Here is a 23,295-nt window from a genome sequence, read left to right on the forward strand (position 1 = left end):
AAGAACCAAGCTTTGGGTTCCTAAGGCAGCATCTAAATCTCTCCCATCCCTCCATGCTCCCCACCACCACCTTGGCTACCAGCACTGCCCTTGAACGCAATAGGTGTTCAAACCATGTCTGGGGGATTAATTTGTTCACACAGACCCAGGCAGCTCACTGAGCTGTTTGCCCAGCGTGGGGCAGAATACAAGTTCCAAAAGATATCAAGGGAAGAGACTTGGATGGGGCCCCTCCTCATGTGGAGTTTGAGCCCTCCCTGCAGCAGGACTGTGACCTCTATCAAAGTCACTTCCAAAGCAGAGACAAGCATGGTCCGTCACATGGCAGACCAGGACTGCCAGGCCTCATTAGGCTGGACTATGAGTGTTAGTCACACACACACACACACGCACACACACACACACACACACACACACACACACACACACACACACACACACACACACACACACGGGTTTTCCCAGACTCACGGGAGTCCAGAAAAAGGCTGTGATGGCAGTGGAGCTGGGCTCTGTCCATAGTTCTGAAGTCATCAATCCCTCTCCTGCTTGGTTCTCTAGTTCCCTTCTGAACCTCTGGAGACTCGGCTCCCAAGCGTCCACTATGAACTTTTTCTTTTCTTTTTATTTATTTCTTGTTTAGACAGCCTTTCATGTAGCCCAGACTGTCTTGAGCCTGCTCTATTGCTGAGGATGACCTTGGACTTCTGACATTCCTGCCTCAACTTCCTGAGATCACAGGCATGGACCACCACACCCGGTGTGCGGTGTGGAAGAGCTAACCCAGGTCCTCATGCACTCCGGGTAAAAAGCACGATGCCTACTGGGGACTCCCAGGTACTGGAGCGTTACATCTGGCACCTGAACACCTGCTTCAGAAATCACTTGGTCTTCGCGCCTGCTACGAGCCTGGCACTGTGCCACAGAGAGACGGTGAGGAACACCTGGACAGGGCGAGCCTATCTACTGAGTGTGGCCAGGCGCCAGGCACGTCAGACTTGCTTTCTCTTGTGTGAAATCAGGGTATATGGGAGGAGTGACTCTGCCCCACTGATGCTGGTCTCTTCCCCTGGGCCTCCACAGCCCTCTGGGCGTGATGCACCCCACTCCTTCCGACCTCCTCTTGGCCCAGGACCCAGATCTGACACCATGTCCCACATCAGGAGTCTGGGTTCCTGCTACCCTCCCATCCCCCGTCTCCCCCGCCACCACAGCCAAATTGTACTACCACCTGCAAGATACGCCACATCTTCACCACACCTGGTATCCCCTCTGGGACTGGGGGCTCCCTGTTCAGAGCGGGGCCTTGCACCTGGCTCCCCTGGCTAGGATCTAACACAGATTCCATCCTCCCACCCCAGGAGGTGAGCGGTAAAATCGTATTAGTGAATGAATGGTGGAGGGAGACAGGAGCGGGGTCAGGCTGTGCCCAGGGAAAATGCCACTGGGCTCCAAGGCAGCTGGGACCAGTGCTCAGAACCAAAAGAAATCAGGGTGAGCCTCGGGGAGACCAGGCAAGGAGCCAAACGAGGAGCGGGAGGGGTGGGCCCCGGCGAGCCTGCCTCCCCGGCACTGGGTGCCAAGACAGCTGTGCCCAGGGAAAACAGATGTTCTCTGGGCTGAATGTGGGACAGGGGTGGGGGTGGAGCTGGGAAGGGGGGAAGGGGGCAGGGGAGAGCCTCAGCTGGGAGATGGAATGTCCGTAGATGTTCTTCTATTATTTAGTATCCCTTTTATTGTAGAAAGTTTCGAACGGGAACAAAATGGGGTGGGGGGGTGATGTCATAACGAATCCAGCCTGCTGATCTCGGCTGCAGCCCCACCCGTACCCCGCCATTCTTATTTTATGCCTCCCCTCAGGCCTCTTTGTAACAAAAATTCCAGACATATTCCACCCATAAATATTTCAGAATGTATCTCTCACATATTAGAACGTTTCTCAAAAAGCCCTCAATACCGCTGTCTCTTGCAGAGACATTAATGTGCAGTCCCTGCTCAAATTTCCTCATTTTCCTCAAAAGCATCTTTTTTAGGGCCCATTGATTTGAATCAAGATCAAACCAGTTTCGAGGGCTGAGCTTCTTTCATCTTTCTTCCTCCCTGGTGGCTGCCGTTTCCCTTGCTGAAGACACCGGGTCTTCTCTCCTGTACTGCTGTCCCCATGAAGGACCTGACGGGTTGAGCTTCACGATGTCATTTAACCCCCTGCTCTGGCCCCAGTCCTTGTGAACCAGGGCTGATCTGACAGAGGGCCAGCTGCCAAGGTAAGTGACTCCTGGGCAAGGCCGTGGGACTCCTACCAGCTCCCAGCCTGGAAGGATGCCAGCCATGATCAGTGCATTCTGGGGGACCAGCCTGATCCATTATAAAGTGCCGCCCCATCACAGCCCTGCACTGGACTCGACCCTCTAATACGATCCCCACATCCTGGCCCTCAGCGCCTCGAGGGACCAGAGAAACACACTCCGTCCTCTTTCTATCCGTCCCTCAGAGATTCCGAAGCCTCTATCGAAGGTGTGAGCTGCAGGGAACAGGGCTGACAGGACCCCTGAATGCTGGGACCACTTAAGGTCAAAGGACAGCCAACTCCGAAGTGAGGCAATGCCAGGGGGAGATGGCTGAGTCGGTAAACTACTTGCCTTGCAAGAACGGGATCTGAGTTCAAACCCAGACCCCTCCCCCATTTTAAAAAGTGATGGTGGCATTCGCTTTTTATCACAGTATTGGGAAGGCAGAGACAGGAGCATCCCTGGGGCTTTAATGGCCATTCTGTCTAGCCAAATCAATGACTTCTAGGACACTAAGAGACCCTGTCACATACACACACACACATACACACTGAGGGCACAGTCATCAGGAGCTGAAGGACCCACAGCAAGCAGGTGCACATATAACTGGGGGCCAGGGCGACCTTCCTAGGTTGGGACAGAGGGGTCAGTAGAGAGAGAGTGCAGAGGACCCTGAAGGAGACAGTGAGAACAGGCAGAAGCCTTCAGAGTGACAGGGCTGCTGAGCTAGGGACCCATGGGAAAGATGGAGCCACGGCCCTCACAGTCTTCTCCCAACCTTAACTACTGAGAGAACGAGCTTGGGGAAGGCAGGAAGGAATGGAGCTGATCACAAAGCTGCTTTCTACACAGGGCCCCGACCTTAGCCCATGGGTCAGGAAAAGCCACGTCACCTGGGAGAGCCACTCGCCAATGCACAGGGCCCGAAAAAGGCAAGAGGATGAGGCCCGGGGCTGCGGAGGCGCCTCCACCCTCCAAAATCATTCCATACAGAAGCAACTGACACAGGCCAGGCTCCCTCACACCTGACCTCTGACGCCAAGAAGGTTGAGCCACGCCCCTATGCCTCAGTTTCCAAACTTAAAAAAAAAAAAATAGTCATCGTAATGGTCCCCACTTCAAACAGGTGAATTTGAAATGACCTGGTTCATGTTAGATGCTTACAACTGGGGGGGGGGGGGACAGGGGGCGCAGAGGACAGGACTCAGGGTGTGGCTGAGTTGGTAGTACTTGCCTAGTGTGCTCAAAAGCCTTGGGTTCATCACCCCTACATACACACCAGCTTCACATAGGCACACACCTACAATCCGGGCAAAGGCAGAAGGATGGAACGTTCAAGCCTATCCTGAGCTGCGTTGTGAGCTGGCAGCAGGCTGGGCTGCATGAGACAGAATGAAAAAAATGAAGAGCCTGACCGACAGCGCCCTCCCGACGGCCTCTGCTTGTGTAGCCGGTGGCTTCTGTGTGCACAACAGGGCGACACTGAGACTCTCCATCCCTAGCTTCCTAAGTTCTGTCCCTGTCATCTGCCGGGCTGACTCATGGAAGGAACGGTGTGGGTGGGAGGGGCGCAGACTCGCTTGGCTCCTGGCTGGCTCCTATCGAGGGGTGAGGGCTGGCTGGAGAAACCCAGGCCCCTTTCAGTCTTGGCTTGGCAAGGGGAGGGCTTATTTCAGCTTACACTTCCTATCACACTTCCCGGGGGAATCCAGTGAGGGAACTGGAGGCAGGAATGGGGGCAGAGACCATGGAGGAGCGCTACTGACTGGCTGGCTTCCTCTGGCTTTCCCAGGGATGGCACTGCCCACAGTAAGTCCTCTATCAATTAGCCATCTAGGAAATGCTCTACAGACCTGCCCACAGGAGGCAATTCTTCAGCTGAGGTGCCTTCCTCCAACTATGTCAAATTGACAGCCAAGATCAGCCACCGAACTGCCCCATACCTTGGTCTACCCTCTATCTTCCTTGTCATGGGGCCACCTCAGTTGTCCAACCCAAGGGTCAGCTGCCACTCATATCCCTCAACTCGCCCCAGCTATGACCACCCCACAGTGTGCAGGCTTGGCTCAGCGCTCCAGGCCATAGATTGAGGGGACTGATGAGGCTACCCCTGGCTATCTCACCTTGCCCACTCCCAGTTCCTGCCTCTGCGCTCAAATGGATCCCTCGGCAGCCTGGGACCAAAGAGCTTGAGGACTGGCCCCACAGATCCCAGAGGGCTAAGCCGCACTCCCCCACCCCCTCCATCTGAGCACAGCCCCTGCTGGCTCAGCTCCTGTCCCCACCCAGCTATTCTGGGACAATGGAGGCAGCAGATGGTGGGAGCGCTTTTCTCTCCACCCAGCCCTCAGGTTCTGAGAATAAACCCAAACCTGCAGCCGCTTCTCAGAGGGGCCAGTGGCAGTGGACAGGGCTGTTCCCCTCATCACCAGCTCTGGGACGCAGGGCCCTCCTCCTGCCCGCAACCCACTCCCGTGATGTCAGCCAGGATGGCAGCTCTGGGGGGTGGGTCTCATGCAGCTGGATGCTGACCCGGCTCACCAGGCACACAGCAAACCCTCTCAGAGAGCGAGCCCCAGGCATCTGATGGTCCCTAACACACCAGGCACAGACGGACTGGGAGCATTCTGGTCCTTCAAGGGCAAAGGATGTGTTCAAAGGAGTTGTGAGCCCTGGCAGCCTGGGTCCAGCCACAGGCCTCTCCCTCCTCCCCTCTCTCAGAGCCCAGGCCTGGCCCCGACTCCCCGCATCACTGGGATCTTTGTAGGGCAAGAGAACTCCAGTCCCTCCCCTTTATCCTCCCCTGTGCTCCCTTCCCTGGAGGCTCCTACCACTCTGGTCCTGTTTATTTACCCATCCACCCTCCCTAGAGCCAGAGATGTTCAAGGCCATTGTATTCACTTGGCCTCTGTCTTGGCTACTCAATCAATCCTGTCACCTTTAACTGACACCCAAGCCAAATCCCTAGCTCCGAGTCATCAGGCTGACTTTCCAGATACCACGGGGTCCAGTCCACGCCGGGAGGGCAGGGAAAGGAGGCAGGGTCCTCAGCGCTGCAACTCACATAACCACACAGGTACGCATCGCGGCCACAAATACACCCCCCCCACACAGCTTACGTGCATACTCTTACACTGCCACACACACGAATACACGGCACACACATGCACAAACACACACACACCCCTCATAGACCTCATTCACCTCGCCCTCCCCCTCCCCGAACCAGGCTCTGAGCAGCACATCCCATCCCAGCACCAAACATGGCCATCGCCACAGATCAGAGACCTTGTTCCCAGCCAGGAACACTGGCTGTCCATAGCAGGGCAGATAGACTTAAATAAAGGTTTAATTTCTTAGAGATCAGGTGCGAGAGAGAACAGCTGTAGATGATTGTCTTGGCCTTTCTTTCGTGGTGACAAAGCAGCTCCCCAGATCCAGCCGTCACACGTGCATTCACAGTCGAAAGACAGGATCTTGGGCTGTGAAACTTACTCCAGAAGCCTCCTATTGGCCTTGTTCAGTTCCTGCCGGGCCCTCTGGTAGCCCCTCACAGCAAAGAAGGCTGGGACAGCGAACCAAAGGTTGGTCACAACGGGCAGGGATCCACCATCACCCATCTCGTGCCTGCTGAGTTTCCAAAGTCTAGGTCCGTTGGCCAGGTGAGGAGGGCCAGGGGCAGCCGAGACCAGTCCCACAGCCGCAGGTCACAGACTAAGGCCAGAGCCAGAGGCCAGACCTCAGTCAGGCATATGCCACTCTCAGGAGGGTGAGGGCCCTGGTCCTCTCCCCCGACACCAACTCAAACATCCCTGAGCCTGAAACACTTTCAACACCAACCACTGTCCAGTTCCTGGCCTTTCCTGTCACCTAGAGGCCCTGCCAGCGGGCACTGGACCAGGCATCCTCCGGACTGCTTAGGAGGTCGGGGAATGGTCAGACAGAAGCATCCATCAACCTCTGCGGCAGGCCAGAGCTCACGGCGCCATCAGCACCGGACACCAGGGTGTGTCCGGGTACAGGAGGCAATGGAGGGAACGAAACCTGCAGAGAGACCATCGAGGGGAGACAGTTAACGCCAACCTCGCTGCCCCACGGGCACTGTGAACGCTCAGCCCCGGGGAACTGTGTCACGTGGGGCTATCCTGCACCTGGCAGGACAGTGGCTGGCATCCCCAGGATGGAGCCATCAGAACTATCTCCAGACATTGGCAAAATGACCCGATTTGAGAACCTCTCCTTCGAGAGGCCTTGAAAGCCTGAGGGGACACCGAGAGCCCCCTGGCTGAGTTCCAGAATCTTCAGGCTCACAAAGAATCTAGCATCAGATATCATCAAGGCTAACGGCTCGCATGCCTCAGAGCTCACCCCACTCAGAGGTGGCGCCTTTCCTCTCGGAACTTTGTGTTTCTTTCCTACACTGAGCCAAACTCTATCTCCTTGAAAGAAGGCTGTGCTTACCATACCTGGCCCAGGGGTTTTTGGAACAGCACTGGGCCCCGGGGCTACAGATGGAGAATCTAAAACCCAGAGAGGACAAGACACTTCTCTAAGGTTACAGAGAAAACGTCACACACACACCTATTCTTTCTGCTCCCAGTTTGTGTGCTCAGACCCCGTGACCTGTGGCACGGCTCTCCCTCAAAGCTCCTCTGGCTTCAGGAGTCTCCGCTAAGTCTCCACCCCCATCCTGAAGGCTTGGCCCCATACCCACCTGGAGGGGTCCTCTTCATGGGAGAAGGGGCCCTGTAGCTTGATGATGTTCAGTTTCCCCTCAAATACACCATAGCTGAGGGTGACCTGGGGGAAGACGGGAGGGGATTGGGGGATGTCGCACTGGGGAGGGCCACAGGGGACCAGCAGAGAAGACACTGGGCCATTAGAGAGGCCTGGCCATTGAGTCCCCCCACCCACCAACAGAGCCCAGCCCTCCCCAAAGTTTTGTTGACCACCAGGGCTCAAAATCCCCACTCTGGCTACACCAGATGTGTGCCACAATTAGCTTAGTTTTCTGGGCCTCGGTTTTCCTGTCTATAGAATGGGGAAGGTACTTGCAGCTAGCCTTCAGAGATTTTTATTTCTTCATTTTTAGACAGGGGTTTGAACTCTGATCCTCTTGCCTCTACTTCCAAGTCCTGGGGTCAGAGGACTGCACTACCAGACCTGGTTTCTGAAGATCTAGGGACCAAACTCAAGGCCTCATGCACACTCCATAAGCATTCTACCCACTAAGCTACACCCCAGCCCTAGAGTCAGCCCTCTGCATCTGCAGCTTCCACATCCGTGGATTCAGCCATCCATGGGTTGAAAATATCTCAGCGGCTGCAACTGTGCTGTGCACTTTTTTCCCCCCTTCTCATTTATTCTCTAAACAACACAGCATGACATCTTACTGAGGCTTTCTATCCTATTAGGAACGGAAAATAAACCCAGAGCTGACTTAACGTGCGTGGAGGAGGGGTATGGGCTTTGCCCTTCTGAGGCCCTTCACATAAGGGACTGCAGCTGAGGGCCTGGAGACACTGAGGGAGGCCTATGCGGGCACTATGTGACGACTGAAGTGAAGAGGACAAGCCCCCCCCCCACTGCCACATGTGTCAAAGAGCAATGGCAGTTAGATGCCCTGTTTTGCCCCCCCCCTTCCCGGCTTTCTAATGGGTGGGCCCCACACCCTAGTTCCCTGCCTAGCCAATCAAATGACTCTAGGCACGGTCCCAAGCTAGGCCCTCTGACCCCCAGCCAACACTCTCTCTCCATGGTGCCTACAGATGTAGGGCTGTGTGAGCCTGTCATCCCAAGGACTGAGTCACCGGAGGACAAGGCCACTGGAGAGAGTTTAGATGGGACAGGAGACAGACCTTCCGAACGCCAAGCCCTGTCTCTCTTTGGTAGTCAGTTACATATGAGCCTCTGTCGTGTGTACCTCAAATTTTGACTCTGTAAGGCAAAAGAGCTCAGGACTTGGAGGGGGCTCCAGGGAGGAGCTGGAAGGGCTGCTAGGCTCTTCTAGCGGGCTGCTCAGGAGTGTAGAGGGAAAGGTGGGGGGGGGGTTCAGAGTAAAAAGAAAAATGGGGGGATCGGGGGCTCGGAGAGCTGGCGGCAGCACCTATGCCTGTGAAGTCTCCCTAGACTAAAGAGATAGGAGACCTGAGCCACTGTTGGGAAGGGGTGCCTGCCTCCCTGGGCCTCTGTTTTCCCATCAGTTTGTGGAGGCCAGGCCTCCATAAGCTCAGTTTCCAGGTTGTTTTCAAGGACCCCAACCTTCTTCTGGGGAGACTCTCTTCCCCACCCCTGGGCCTCTGCTCTGCAGCTGGCTCACCTGCTCCAGAAGCTGGGCGGGCCCCAGCAGCTGCAGGGTCTCCAAGTGTGAGTGGAAAAGGGGACTGGGCTGCAGGCGGACCCCCAGCTTGCACTCGATGATGTAGCCCACGGTGCAGTCGTCAGGGAGCCGGATGCGAGCTGAGGTGTCCACGAAGTGGGAGCCACTGAAGGACAGAGATGGATGGTGGCCACTGACCCAGGTTCTGCCCAATGGCGCCCCCTCCCACCTCCCAGCAGGCCCTGCACCAGGCCAGCATACTGCACTGGGACACTGGACAAGCCTGGAACCTGGGGATTCTCAGCCTTCTCCCCTGAGGAATGGGCTGACAACAGCCCTGCCTCCCCCGGGTCTTGGACTGACTGGGTAGAGGAATGGCAGGGACCCTTGACAAACACATCCTTTCTGTTCCCCAATTTCCTCTCATTCTTTTACTCAGAGTCACTGCTGAGCTTGACAACCCCTAACCCCTTGTACCCTTGGTACCTAGGGATGAGGACCCAGACATGAGAAAGAGGCATTTCCTCCCTGCCACAGATTGAGGGGTACTGAGGCTGAGGCCAAGTCAGAGGGAAGCATGTGGGTTGGGGGGGTGCTGGGGAGAAAAGGTGGACTTCCCAGAGGCAGCAGCACGCTTTTAATGGCATCAGCCAGTGTCCCAGGGATCATCTCCCCACTGTCCAGGGCCATCAGTGTCCTTTCCCAGGATGCCTGGCCAGGGGTGGGATGGGCACAGAAACCCAGGCTGCGTGTCCCCCGGCTGCACAGGTAGCTGGGGAAGGGTACCACAGGGCTGGGCAGAGCACAGTGGGGCAACCTACTCACAGAGGTGACCTCTGGGCACAGGTGCACACCTGCTCTGGGTTTGCCCTAGGGACAGCTTGCCCTCTGACAGCCTGAACCTTCAGGGAAACTCTTCCCTCCTCGGTCAAGGAAGGGCAGACAAAGACAGTGGCTGAGCGGCTGTGTGACCTTCAGCCTGGATAACCTAAGGCTCGTCAGCCTCTCACGAGGGTTCTGGAAATGGCTCTGCCTTCCCCCCTGATATGGACAAAGACCCATGCAAGCTCATGACCACTGACGCCAGCTGTGCCACTTCCAGAATGGCAGAATCCACCCCCACATTCTCCCAGATCCCTCTCCCAAAGGGGCCTACAGGGGCGCCTCAGATAAAATGCCACCTCTTCCAGGAAGCCTTCCCTCCTGTCCCCAGTCAAGAGCCCCTCTCCCCCATCTCCAAGGCTTCCTATGCTTGGGCCCAGGGCATCAACTATCAGAAGGTGAAAAAAGGGCTACCAAGGACCTCTGACCCACCGCAGGTGTCCACCCAGACATTTTCCCATGAAGCCCTTACAGTATCATTAGCCACTAATTTTTGTTGTTGTTTTGGCATTTTTGGTTGTTTTTTTTTTTTTGGGGGGGGGTTGGTTTTTTGAGACAGGGTTTCTCTGTATAGCCTTGGCTGTCCTGGATTCACTCTGTAGACCAGGCTGGCCTCAAACGCACAGAGATCCGCCTGCCTCTGCCTCCGTGAGTGCTGGGATTACAGGCGTGTGCCATCGCGCCCAGCTCTGGCCACTGATTTTTTAATTTCTACTTACAGATGGGGAAACTGAGGCAGGATGTACTGAAGCACACTCCATAAAAGCCAACCCACAGACCCGGGCTGCCCTAACACAACTGAATAAGAAACAATTTCCCCCGGGGCACCCTCTTGCCTCTTCTGCCTCAAAGGCCCCTCACATTCACCACAGCCCCTCATACACCACAGCCTTCCCGCCCCACCCCCGCCCCGGGGCCTCTGCTTACCTGGCCCACGGCACCATCTTCAAAGCCAGCTGGCGGTTGATGCAGAAGCCAGCACCCCCTGTGGCAAACCAGAACCGCACCAGCCTCTAGAGATGACAGAGATGTGGAGTTAGCCCAGGGAACTACAGGGCCACCAGCTAGACCGCCCCTAATCCCCAGCCATCATGACCCGGAAGCTCTGTACCGCACACCTTGCTGATGACTGAAGCCTGGATTTAGGGTGCCCATTTCACAGATAGGGAGCCAGGGCCCAATGTCACCCACAGGGGAGCCCTAAACCCAGCCCTAGTCTGGTGTCCTTGAAGAGGAGGCATTTGGTCTGGGACACTCCTGTAGGCCCCCATAGGAGAGGGATCCCAAAGGTGGACGTGGTGACATGCGCCATTTTACCCTCTTCCTCTGAGGTGGACCCTGGCACCTGCTCCTTTAGGTCGCAAAGGTGGTCTGGTGGAATGAAGCCCAGGGCAGGGCCTCTTGTCCAGAAATAGGCACATGACTTAGGCCGGCCAATCAGAGCCCTTCCCAGAATGCTCTAGGAAGACTGTAGGGGAGAGGCCTCTATCACAGGGTCCCTAGCCTGAGGGGGCTATTCCCTGATTCCACCCACACCATGTCTCGTGTTCTAAGTTCCTGAGACAGGGAAAGGTTTTCTACAGAGAAAGAGCATGAAGCCACCCCTGGAATAAAGACAGAACAGTCTTGGAAGCACCTGTGGGCAAGCAGCCCCTTGGCATTGCCATCCCAGGAGCGGGTAGCACCCCTTCCACCATTCTCCCCCTGCCCAGACCTCTTCCGGGCTCTCCTGTGAGGATCCTGAATTCACCTGTGGGTTCTCCAAGCCTTTTGGAGAACTTTTCCCTTCCACACTTCATCTCCTGATCTAACAGTAACCTGCCCCCGACCCCGTGCCTTCCCCCAAGTCCACAGTTGCTGCTTCATAAAAGCATACTGCATTGGGCTGAGCTTTCCCCCATGCTGCTGCCGTGGAAAGACCCCTGGGCAGGCAATGAGGAGGCCCAAGTCTCCCTCCTGTCCCCTGCCTGGCTGCGGGACCTCGGGGGAGCCGCTTCCAGGATCTGGAATTACACCTGAGAGCACAGATGTCCTCATTCTGTCATCAGCCCTCCTTTCTAACCTCCTTCCACAACTGTCCTTTGGAGAAAGTTTGGGCCTCCGAGACAGGCAGAATGACTGTCCCTCCAGGTCCCAGCATTCAGGAAGTGCTCAATAATTGTGCGCTTTATTAAAATTAAGAAGTGTGTGGCTTCCACTCCTGTGTCATTACAGTTACCACAGGCTAAGAGAGCCTCAGCCTGAGCCAGCCCTGTGCCCGGCCCTGTGCTAAGGGCCATACCCCAAGCACACTGACCAAGGCACAAACTGGGGTCATTTGCCTTAGAGTGCAGAGCAGGAACCAATGCCAGACCAGAGACCCTTTGCCTTTGCTGTTCCATTTGGAGAACTTCAGGCTCGGCACTGGCATGAGCACTCTGGAATTCCAAGAGGGGAGAAGGATGTTCCCTCTGGCAATACATGCCAAGGAGAACAGCAGGCATGTTGTGGGCATGTCTGTCAGCCTGACACAACAAACCAGAGGCACCTGGGAAGAGGGACCCTTAACTGAGACAACGCCTCCATCAGATTGGCTCGTAAGCAGGTGTGTGAGGCATTTTATCGATTGATGATTAATCTGGAGGGGTCCCCTAGCCCACTCTGGGTGGTCCTGGGTTGTATAAGAAAGCAAACTGAGTAAGCCCTGAGGAGCCCGCCGGTAGGCAGCACCCCTCCAGGGGTTCCTGCCTTTATTTCCCTTGATGATGCATAATCCAAACAAGCCCTCGGGGAGGCCCAAGTCACTTCTGGCCATGGTATCTATGGCAGCAAGAGAAGGCAAAGTAGCACAGTGGGGCTCAAGGTGTGGATGTACCCAGCCAGGCATCGAACTGGCCAGGCAGGCGGTGGCTAAGAAACGAAGCCCATACTATTCATCCAGTCCCCAGACCAGGGGCTCTGACAGATGACGCCACCGGACCCTTATGCTCCCAGGTACCCTGTGAGCAATGGCCGTTACCACCTGCCCCACTGAGGCACAAAGAGGTCGCCCAACTTCAATCAGGGTCACCAAGCCAGGAGTGACAGGGCTGGCGTACGAATCCCGGACCGCACGCTCCAGCCCGGGAGCCTCAGGCCTGGAGGCAGAGGGGCTCAAGCTGGGTGGGAGGTCAGGTGGAGACCAGAGACACCCCTCGGCTCACCTGGAGAGTCGTGCGCACACACACCCTGGGGCCCAGGAGGATTTAATTAGGGCTCAGCGGCTGATGAGCTACTGATAATTAAGGATCCACTTTCCCCAGAGCAGCAGATGGTGGCCTGGGGAGGGAGGGGAAACCTTTAGCAGCATCAGGGTCTCCGGATTGGGCCTCCTCCCTGCCTTCCCCCTGCCCCAGGCTTACTACCCAAGCCCCAGAAGCCAGGCAGTACTGGGGGCAAGGAAGAACCGTGCAATCTGGGGGATACAGGCAAAACCTCATTATTTATCTGAAGTCTAGTAGAGGCAGGTCCCAGCTGTCCTGGGTTTGGTTGGTTTTCTAACGTGGCCATCCTCTGACTGTCTGTTGGTTCTGCAGTGAAGCTGGTTCCGGTCCCCCTAGCTCCTGGTGCCCACACTTCCGTGGCCAGAGAGTGAAGAAGTCACAGGGACAGCCACGTGATGGGGTTGATCTCCATCCCCGAGCAAACTACCCGGCCTGGCAATACTGTGGGATTTTTCGCTCTATAGCCCAGGCTGCCCTAGGAATCCACTACGTCACCCGGGCTGGCTTTGAACCAGTGACCAGCTGTCTCAGCTTCCCCAGCATGCGCTGTAGCCCTGGGGATCAAACCTAGAGCGGGGAGCTTGGTCGTGGAGTCAGGAAAGCCCAGCGGGCCTCCTTGCTAGGCCAGGGTCCCTCGATGAACAGAGACCTTACTGTGCAACCAGGCCCCACCTCCGGTGGTCTCGCCCCTGGCATCATCCCACACCCCCACCTCCACCTCCTCCCCCTCCCCCATCCCCCAGGAGATCAACAGCCAACCGGAAAAGGAGAAAGGCACTTACCGTGTGGTTCTTTGACAGCAGCTCAGAGGCGTGAATGGGCCGGTTCAGGCTGGGCTTGCCCAAGTAGACATCACGGTCCCTCGGGAAGGTTTTCAGCAGCTGTAGCAGCGCCCTGGGGTTCAAGTAGTTGTCATCATCCACATGGCAGAACCACCTATGGGGACGGGGCCACGGTGAGCTTGCGGGAATGCTGTGTTCCCAGGCGCCCCACCACCACCTCCAGTCAACGGCTAAAAGCTAGGAGTCAGGCAGCAGCTGTTTCGGACTCCTCAAGCCTCGGGACCTAGTGGGAAACCTAGCTCTATGTTAAGAATGAAACTTCCTACCTGAAGAATGAAAGTTTGAGTCAGTACCGATTTTTTTAGGCACTGGGTCAGAAGCTTCCAAACACTGTCTTCATAATTCAGTCTTCTTACACGTTTAAGCACAGTGAAGGTTTAGAGAAAGGTTACCGCGTGGCAAATTATTACAGCAAAGCTTTAGGCACAGCTTCATAGAAACATTCCAGCAAGGTAACAAAACTTCACAATAAGAATGAATTCTCCTGCCTGATAAACAGAGCTCAGGCTAGGGCCCAGAGGAAGGGGTCTATTGGTGGAGGATGCAAAGCTCTGGGACCTTTTCACATAGGGATGAGCTCTAGTCACTGAGAAACATAAAGCCCAGGATTAGGGCCTACCCAATTCTCGGGATGTCGAGGGCATTCAGGTGGAGGCTGGCTCCTAATAGAGCAGTAAAGAAAGGGTCACCTGCTTGGTTGACCACTTTCACTGGTGTCCAGGGGACCGGGCGTCATTCATTCCTTCCATTGGAGGAAAATGGCCCACGTGATGGACAATCCTATTTTCTCCAATGCTTGCCCTAGACCAGTGGCTCTCAACCTTCCTAATATTGTGAGCCTTTCATGCAGTTCCCCATGTTGTGGCGACCCCCTCCCCAACCACAAAATGACTTTCGTTGCTGCCTCATAACTGCAATGTTGCTACTGTTATGAATGGTAATGCAAATGCCTGATAAGCGGGAAATCTGATATGCAACCCCTGGGAAAGGGTTTGTTTTGTTTTGTTTTGTTTTTAAAGGGGGCCGAGACCCACAGGTTGAGAATCTCTGCTCTAAGCCATGCTTCCTACAGGTAGCTACGATTTGAAGCCCATGTTTGGGGCCAGGCAAGCACATTATGTAACCTTGAGGGAAGAGATAGCTACAGAAGACTTCAAAAACTCCAGAGGCAGTGAGTGACAGGACTTGACTCCAGCTGCCTGCTAGGTGGGAAAGGGTGAGTCCAACCCCAGGCCCCTCCATTTTGTAGGGGAGAGGGGTGCTGGGGTGTGTGGTCAGGCACAGATAGGTGTGCACGCATGCAGAGGCCGGAGGCCAACCTTGGGTGGTGTCCCTCTGGTTACCATCTGCCTTGCTTTCTGAGACAGGGGCTTGGGAGATGATAAGGAGCCAGTGAGCCCCAGGCACCTGCCTGTCTTCCACCCCGAGCACCGGGGTTAGAAGCATATGCATGTGCTTTTGGAGTAGGTGTTGGGTATTGAACTCAGATCTCTGGGCTCTCACAGGAATAGTACCATATTCCCCAGGCCCAACACTCTACTTTCTTGACACAATACTCAGTTCCAAAGGTGGGCTGAAGCCAGCAAGGTGACTCGGGTGGTAGAGGGCACCTGCCAGAAATACGATGAGAAGACAGAACTAACTCCCAAAAGTTGTCCTCTGACCTTCACGCAACGCCATGGCACGCATATACCCACACACATGTAAAGACACACATAAATAAATAAATGTGATTTTAAAAATTAGCCAGGTATTGTGGCTCATTTTTTTAGTTCCAGCATTTGGGAGGCGGAAGCAAGCAGGTCTCCGTGAATTAGAAGCCATCCTGGTCTACATAGTAATACCAGGACACTTAGAGCTACGTAATCAGACCCTGTTTCAGGGGAATGTGTGTGTGTGTGTGTGTGTGTGTGTGTGTGTGTGTGTGTGTGTATGTGTTGGTGGGGTCAGGGGAAACTTTAAAGACATGGCCTGAGGCCAAAGTCATTCCTGCCCCTGGAACATAGCAACACTCACCTGAGCCCACTGGCCAAGAAAGCATCAAACTCTGCAGCCATCTTGCAGGACAGAGCAGGATGGCTGTGCTCTGCAGAACAGTTGGTGACCACAAGGTGGGCGCCTGGAAAGGAGAATCAGTCAGGGGGCCTGCCCGCCTCCTCCCTCATCACACGGACCCCTGAGAATATAGGGTGAAGCCAGACCTCAGAGAGCCTAGAGAGCTCATTCGCTCCCAGGGAAACTGAGGCAGCAGATGGAATGGAGGCCCAGGTGTTCAGGGCCTTGTCCATCAGCCTCTTTACAAACATTCTCTGTTCCTGGCATAAGGTAGTCCCCAGTGCCAAAGGCAGGAGAACTAATTCCTAGGGACCCCAAGGCCCCATCACAGCCACCCTGCCTTTCCTGCCAACAGTGGAAGACCCCCCTTCACTCCCAGCCAGCAGTTACCTAGTCTCTCCTGGAGGCTCTCATCTGGGCTGTCAGTGAAGACGAACGTCTGTGGGGAGAAGGAGGCATCAAGATAGGTTGACAGCGGGAGGCCCCCAATCTGCAGCCCACCAAAGCCAGGCCCCAGATTAACCCCACACAGGGAGACATAGGCATGGCAGCCTTCTGTCCTCTGTCCTCAGACACATCCTCCTCATGCACACATACAGCTAAGCTCTCAAGGACACACAACTCCAGGCTGCAGGAGCCCAGTTATAGCTGCTCTCCAGGGCCGGCCTACTCTTAGGTGACTCAGCCCTCTTCCACATACAATGTCACAGCCACCCTTGGCCACCGTCCTGGTTATTTTCTTTGTCAACTTGACATAAGCTAGAGCCATCTGGGAAGGGGGAACTGCAAGTGAGAAAATGCCTCCTTCAGGATGGCAAGACTGTAGGTAAGACTGTAAGGCATATATTTATTAAAAATTGATGTGAGGGCTGGAGAGATGGCTCAGTGGTTAAGAACACTGTCTGCTCTTCCAGAGGTCCTGAGTTCAATTCCCAGCAACCACATGGTGGCTCACAGCCATCTATAATGAGATCTGGTGCCCTCTTCTGGCATATATGCAGTCAGAGCACTCATACATATAAATAAATAAATATTTTTTTAAAAAAATGTGAAAGCCAGGCACAGTAGCACATGCCTTTAATCTCAGCACTACTCAGGGAGGCAGAGGCAGGCAGATCTCTGTCCATTCGAAGCCAGCCTGGTCTACAAAGCAAGTCCAGGACAGCCAAGGATACATAAAGAAACTGTCTCAAAAAAATAAAAATAAAAAATAAAAACTGACGTGAGAGGGCCCAGCCCACTGTGGGTGGTGCCGCCCCTAGGCAGGTGGCCTGGATTGTAGAAGAAAGTAGGCTGAGAAAGCCATGGGGATCAGGTCAGTAAGTAGTACCCGGCTGTGGCCTCTGCTTCAGCTCCTGCCTCTGGGTTTCTGCCTTGAGTCCCTGCTCTGACTTCCTTTATGAAAAATTGTAACCTGTAAGCTGAAATAAACCCTTTCCTCCCCAAGTTTCTTTTGGCTCTTTTGTTTGTCACAGCATAGATAGCAAAGCTCCTCAAACCCTAATCCACAGGAATGCACAAACTGTAGGACTTCCCTGAGCCAAATCCTCAGACATCATACCATTTGGGGAACAGCCAAATGGTAGGTGAAGATCAGTCTCTTCATCAACCAAATACCAGCTCCAAACCGGGCAAATTCAAGCCCTCCAGAATCTGTCTTTGGGCAAGAGAGAGTCACAGCAGAAAGGCAATGTCACCCCCTCGCAGAGCTAGTACAGTACATGCAGAATTCCCCCAACTGCCTGTGGTAGTTTGAATAGGAATGGTCCCCACAGATTCATGTGTTTAAATACTTGGCCCACAGCGAGTGGCACTGTTAGGAGGTGTGGCCTTGCTGGAGGAAGTATGATGTCACTGGGGGGCGGGGCTTGGAGGTCTCCTATGCTCAAGGTAGGCCCAGGGTGACACACAGTCTCCTGCCGCTGCCTTCGGATCAGAGTGTAGAACTCCCAGCTCCTCCAGCCCCGTGTCTGCCTGTCTTCTGCCAAGCTTCCCATCATGATGACAATAAACGGAAACCTCTGAAACTGTGAGCCAGCCCCAAATCAAGTGTTTTTCTTGATAAGAGTTGCCATGGTCACGATGTCTCTTCACAGCAATAAAACCCTATCTAAGGCACTGCCTCAACGGCATGGGTCTTGAACATGTCCACAGAACACCATGAAGGCCTTTGGTAGTGTCCCTGACTTTGGGCTGCACTGCCAGCATTTGGAACACTTCGAGCCACTTCTAAGTGAGGGCTGAGGAAAGGACATCCCCCACGTTCAAGGCCTCTGGGATCTCCATCCCCTGGGCCCACACCTGTGCGAACCCCTCTATCGTCCTTCCAAGACCAGGCTCCAACAACAGTCATCCTCCTTGCTCATCCACAACATCCTCACTCCACAAGCCAGCCAGCCCTCCCAGACCAGAACAGCCCCTGTCCTGGGCCTCAGTTTACCCATCTGTAAAGCCAGGAGTGGGGCACAGGGAGGCATGGGGTACGAGGGAACCAGGCCTCTCTCCCAAGGCTCACAACCGCAAGCTTGCTTCAGAACCACTTCTCTAGTAGATTGTTACGAGACTCTGCCTTGGTCCTCAGACCTACCATCCTCTCAAGAGCAGGTAGGTAGCACCTGTACCCACTTCCCTTAGGATAAGACTGGTCTGGACTGGAGAGATGACTCTGCAAGTCATCTTGCAGATGTACGGGCAAGAGTACGGGCTGCTCATCCAGAGGACGCATGTTTGAATCCCAGCACCGGCATGGTGACCCACAGCTGTCTGTAACTGCAATCCTATGGGGGACCCAGCGCCCTCTGCTGGCCTTCATGGGTACTGCATGCACATAGTACGCAGCTAGACATGCAGGCAAAAATACCCACATACATAAATAAAACACCTTTAAAAAAATAAAAAATAAGGTAAGTGTGGTCAAGGAAGAGACATCTGACCCTTGCCACCGGATGTGACTTTACCTCAGCGCTCCCCCTGTCTGTCCCCAGTGTCCCAGCACCTGGCTCTCTAGGGAGACTGGGTAGTGTCTTCCTTCTGAGCCCTCTTCCCGGGGTCTGCTTCTGCTGTCACATCCAGCAGGTGCCAGAGGCCTGGAGATTCTGGGGAGAGCGTGTAGCCTTGGCCTGGTATCTTCCTCTTTACCCCTCCCCATGCATGTGACATTACCACCTGAACCCCGGAGCCCTCCTCCACACCTGCTGCTGGGCCTCCTGCTAGGCCCCAGCCTCTCAAATCCCTGTCACCAAAATTTTTCCCCTGAAGGATGGAGCATTAAGACTGAGGCTCTAAAAAACTCGAGCAAGGGCCAGCACCGGGGCCCGTGGCATAGCACTTACCCAGCATGCTCAAGCCTTGAGTTCAATCTCTTAACACTAGGGTAGGCGAGGGAGACATCCACCCCTCCTTCTCCCAAAAAAGGAAGAGCCAGGGCTCATGGATAGAGCATCTTCACTTGCCTGTGCGAGGCCCTGGATTACACAACCAGCATCAAAAGGATGAATCTCTCACCCTCCGTCCCACACAGCCGTGCCCACTTCCTGCTTGCTGGGTCTCGGAGCCTTGGAGTCACCATGCCTCTTGTCTTTCCCTTGCGCCTCATGTGGTCACTGAGTGCACTCAGTCTCATCCTCCGTGGTCATCCTGGCCTCTGTCTTTCCCTGCTCCCGCCCCTGCCCCCAACACCACTCCTGGCCCAGCCATTCTCCTGGGCCCCCTGACTGTCTTCCTTGGCCGCCTGCTCCATCCTGCCCTCACCCAAGCCTACTTGCCACACAGCTCCAGAGGGAGCCAGCCAAGAAGTCAGGACTTTCTTGCCTGATGGCCTGGCATATTTCTGCCACCAAATGGCCACGGGGGAGCAGAAGACTGAAAATGTCTGCTGAGGTGGGGCGGGGAGGTGGGGCAGAGTTAGAGAAAGGGCCAGAGTCTGGGGTCGGAGCGGACCCAGGAGCCCCGTGGTTTTAGCTCCTGGGAGAACAAGCAGCAGCCTGCATTTGATTTACTTAAGCAAGAGACCCAGACAATGGTTAGTTATAGCTCCACGGGCTGGGAAACAAAGAGAAAGCCAGCCTGCTGGGGCAGGGGAGGGAGTGGCCCAGGACCATCTGCTACAGTGAAGGGGAGAGAAGGCTGAGGCTGTCTCCCCCTGCCCAGGCCCCGCCCAGGAGGGGACGAGAGGGAGAAAGGCCCCTTCAAGCTTAAAACACACAAAACAGCCTTCCCCGCCCACCCCCTCTTCCAGACAAAGGCTATACATGGTCTGTCCCAGCACACTAAGCTGAGGCCACCTGTCACCCCATCACCTTTAACCAGCCGGGTGCCCAGTACCGAAGTTAACCAGCCAGGGCGCTTCCCAGACACGGCTTGTGTTGTGCGAATGTGGAAACTGAGGGCCCATAACCAAGGCCACAGGAAGAAATGAGCCTGGGAGTAAGGAAGGAGCCTCCTCGTAGCCCACTTCCTTCTGCACCTGGCCGTTCTTGCAGAACCTTTTCCCTGGTTGGGGTTCCAACACCTTTGCCACCTCCGTCTGACCCCCATCTGTGGATGGGAAGTCAGTACCTGCTGCACAGATGCCTGCCAGGGTGAAGGGTCCTTTGCCTACAGCCCCTTAGGGAAGCTGGCAGGTGCCCCCTCGGCCTGGGTGCCTGCTCGGGAGAGCCTGAGACACACGTTTAGCTAGCTGCCAGCCTCTCTCGCCAAGCTTGTCCTGCCAGGCACCAGCACCAGCTGGCCTAGGACCAGGAGCACCCCAGTAACGCTAAAAGCTCCGCTTTGGGGGCACGGCTGAAAAGAAAGGGGCCCAGTTGAGAAGCAGGAGCAAGTCCCGCCGTGCCCTTCCTCTTCTACAGCCTTAGTTTCCTCATTCAGGGCCAGGGCACCCTAACAGTGAGCAAGACAGGAAAGCGCCGGGGACCACGTGAGGCTTTGCTCCCTGGTACACACAGATGCAGCTCCATAAACAGGAAGGTCTGTGCGGAGGTCCAGCCCTGCCGGCTTCCGAGGAGGAACTGCATTCTCCCCAACACAAGAAACTACAACTACACAGGAGTGGAGGGGCTGGGGTGCAGGGAGCTCTTGGGAAAGGCCTCGTGTCTGGGCCGGATATGGTGCCAGGAAACGGGGGAGGAGGGCATCCTCTCAGGTACCCCCACCTTTCCCTCACTGAACCACCTCCTCTTCTCGGCCTCCCCTGCAAGGGCTCATTCACTTCCGCCCACAGAGACAGCAGCCCCATTGGGAACAGAGTATGTGTGCACAGAAGTGTGGGAAATCACCTCTACCCACGAGGTGGTCCCTGGCACACTCCCCCATCCCTGGGTTTTTGATTGATGGGGTCTTGAGTATGTGAGAGAGAGGCTCTTCCTTCAAGAACCGCATTTATTAGCCACACTTTCTTATTACCGTGTTTAGCATACCTAGCTCCGTGTGTGAGAAATGTACACACACACACACACACACACACACACACACACACACACGTATTCCAAAAACTGACACATCTCCCCCTCACCTTGACCTCCTGCCCACTCTGCCTCACCCACTGCTCCCCAGCCGCAGCCCAGCCCAGGAAACCGGGAGGCTATGCACTGCCCTCACACCTCACACCCTGGGCAGCACCGGGGAGCAGGACCAGAGAGGAAGCCTCCCTCCAGCAGGGTCTCCCCATCATACACATCAACCACACCCCAGCTCCACACAGCCTCATCCACGCTCAGAGCCGAGCCGAGGGAGGCAACTCCTCAGGCCTGTTGGGGGCGTGGAGGAAGGAAGGAATGGAGAGCCCCCAGAAGGTCTGTCTCCCTGGTAGGCAGACCACCGGGAAGACCCCTGTGAGCCCCCCTCAGGTGGGAACTCTCTCCGGCCTCAAAGCGGCCAGCCTGTCACCTGTTGCCTGGTCCTGGAGACCCACGTGTCAAGCAGCAGGTCCAGGCGGGAGCGGTGGAAGGCCCGGGTAGTCTTGACTGCGATGAAGATGTCGCCCAGCTGCAGCTCCAGGGGCCCTGGGTTCGGCTGGTTCAGCCTGGGCGTGCCCTGCGCCGTCCGCAGCGACAAGCTTGGATGGTAGCGTAGAGACAGGAGCCCCACACACAGGAGGGTAAAGAGGGCTCCCGCCAGGCCCCGGAAGACCCGGCAGTGCATTGGTACCGGGGTCCCCCCCAACCCCCGCAGACAGTTCAGCCCCCGACTCCCCAATCAGTCTGGGGTGGGAGGCTGGTCAGGCGGGGGCCCTGGGACAGGCAAAAGTCTGGCAGGCATCGGGGGCAGGCACCGACCGGAAAGGAGGAAGCTGGTCTCTGGACCCAGAGGCTGAGCCACCACTGTCCCGCCAGCCGGCAGAGGCCACCAGCCCGCCACCTGCTCCTCAGCCCTCCCTTCCTCCCTCCGTGCTGAGCTTCTTAGCTCCCGGCCCCGCCCCTGCCTCAGCCCGAGGGGCGGGGTCAGGCCTGGGAAGCCCCAGAGGCAGCTGCAGGGAGCCGCCCACTGAAGGGGCACGGGGTCCTGCCAGCTGCTGCAGCCACACCAAACCCTCCCTGAGGTGGGAAGAAGCCCCTCCAGCCTTCCTGAGCCCCACAGCCCTGTCTCTGGCTCCTACAGAACCCATTATTTCAGAGTCCTGACTAACCAGGCTCATTTCCCCTCCTGCTTGCCCTCCCCATCACCCATCCGGCCCAGGTCTAACACAGGACCCTGCCCACCATACCTCTCCCTCGAGATCACGTCTTGCCTTCTTTGAATCCTTACACAAGCGTTATTTCCACCCCGAGTTGCCCCCTGCCCACTTTATTAAAACAGCCGGCCTTTCTAGCCCCCAAGCTTGGACCTGTCCTACTTTCAGTCTTCCAGTGTATTTTACACATTTAATGTCTTGTTTGTGAGACTACTGGGGCAGGGGTTTTCTTCTCTTTTGTTGACCATCCTGTGCCCAGTCCGGTGCCTGGCACATACTAGGCACTCCATCAATACTTGTTAATCATGTTAATTAGCCACAGGAAGGTGCTTGATGGCTGTGAATGGACAGAGGCCTGCTCAGGCCTGGTGATACACTACAACGAGGCATTGGCCGCAGCCGTGTTTCCCCTCAAACAGCCCACATCCTCAGAACAGTGCCACCAGGGAAAAGCCTAGGCTTGGTGCTGGGTTCAGATCCCAGACAGGGCCACTACCTGGCTGTATGGCTTTAAGGCAGGATCCCTCTATCATTTACAAAACGATGCTGAGGGCTTGCGAGACAGTTCAGCAAGTAAGGGTGCTTGCCACCAAGCCCGAGGACCTGAGCTCCATTCCCAGGTTTGTGCAAGCTGTCCTCTGACCTCCACACAGGTATGGGCCCGCGATTTGCTGAGTCTCCTGTACACAGAGGCCAGGCTCCTCAGGTCGTTCACGTCCTGCTGGCTTCAGCGACCTGCCCCAGAGGACACTCTGTTGATGGGGAAGGCAGGGCTGAGGGCCCACACACAGACACCTGGCACCAGGGGCAGGTAAGGTGATGCCAGCGCAGATGGCGGGCGTCTCTGGGAGGAGTCAAGGGAACTGTGACCCTCCCCCACAAGCTGAGCAAGCTGGCGGACATGTGAAAGGTGGGACCTGCGGGGGGGGGGGGGGGGGGGGGGGATGGGGACAAAGGAGAGTTGTAGAGCAGGGATGGAAGCGAGCACGAGGCCACCAAC

General features: G+C 55.8%; 1 protein-coding gene across 1 annotated transcript; it reads right to left on the reverse strand.

Annotated features, from left to right (window-relative positions):
- Window positions 1-5,619: 5,619 nt before the first annotated feature.
- Window positions 5,620-21,983, reverse strand: Mfng (MFNG O-fucosylpeptide 3-beta-N-acetylglucosaminyltransferase). Its single transcript, XM_055603029.1, has 8 exons — window positions 21,512-21,983; window positions 16,019-16,067; window positions 15,590-15,692; window positions 13,514-13,667; window positions 10,417-10,502; window positions 8,608-8,773; window positions 7,003-7,088; window positions 5,620-6,332 (listed from the first exon to the last, which is right to left on the reverse strand). Exons 1-8 carry the CDS (start codon window positions 21,764-21,766, stop codon window positions 6,266-6,268), a joined length of 966 nt encoding a protein of 321 aa, XP_055459004.1. The 5' UTR covers window positions 21,767-21,983; the 3' UTR covers window positions 5,620-6,265.
- Window positions 21,984-23,295: the final 1,312 nt, after the last annotated feature.

Source organism: Psammomys obesus, unplaced genomic scaffold (genome assembly GCF_907164565.1).
Source record: "Psammomys obesus unplaced genomic scaffold, mPsaObe1.curated_primary_1811, whole genome shotgun sequence".
In the NCBI taxonomy this organism is placed as follows: domain Eukaryota; kingdom Metazoa; phylum Chordata; class Mammalia; order Rodentia; family Muridae; genus Psammomys; species Psammomys obesus.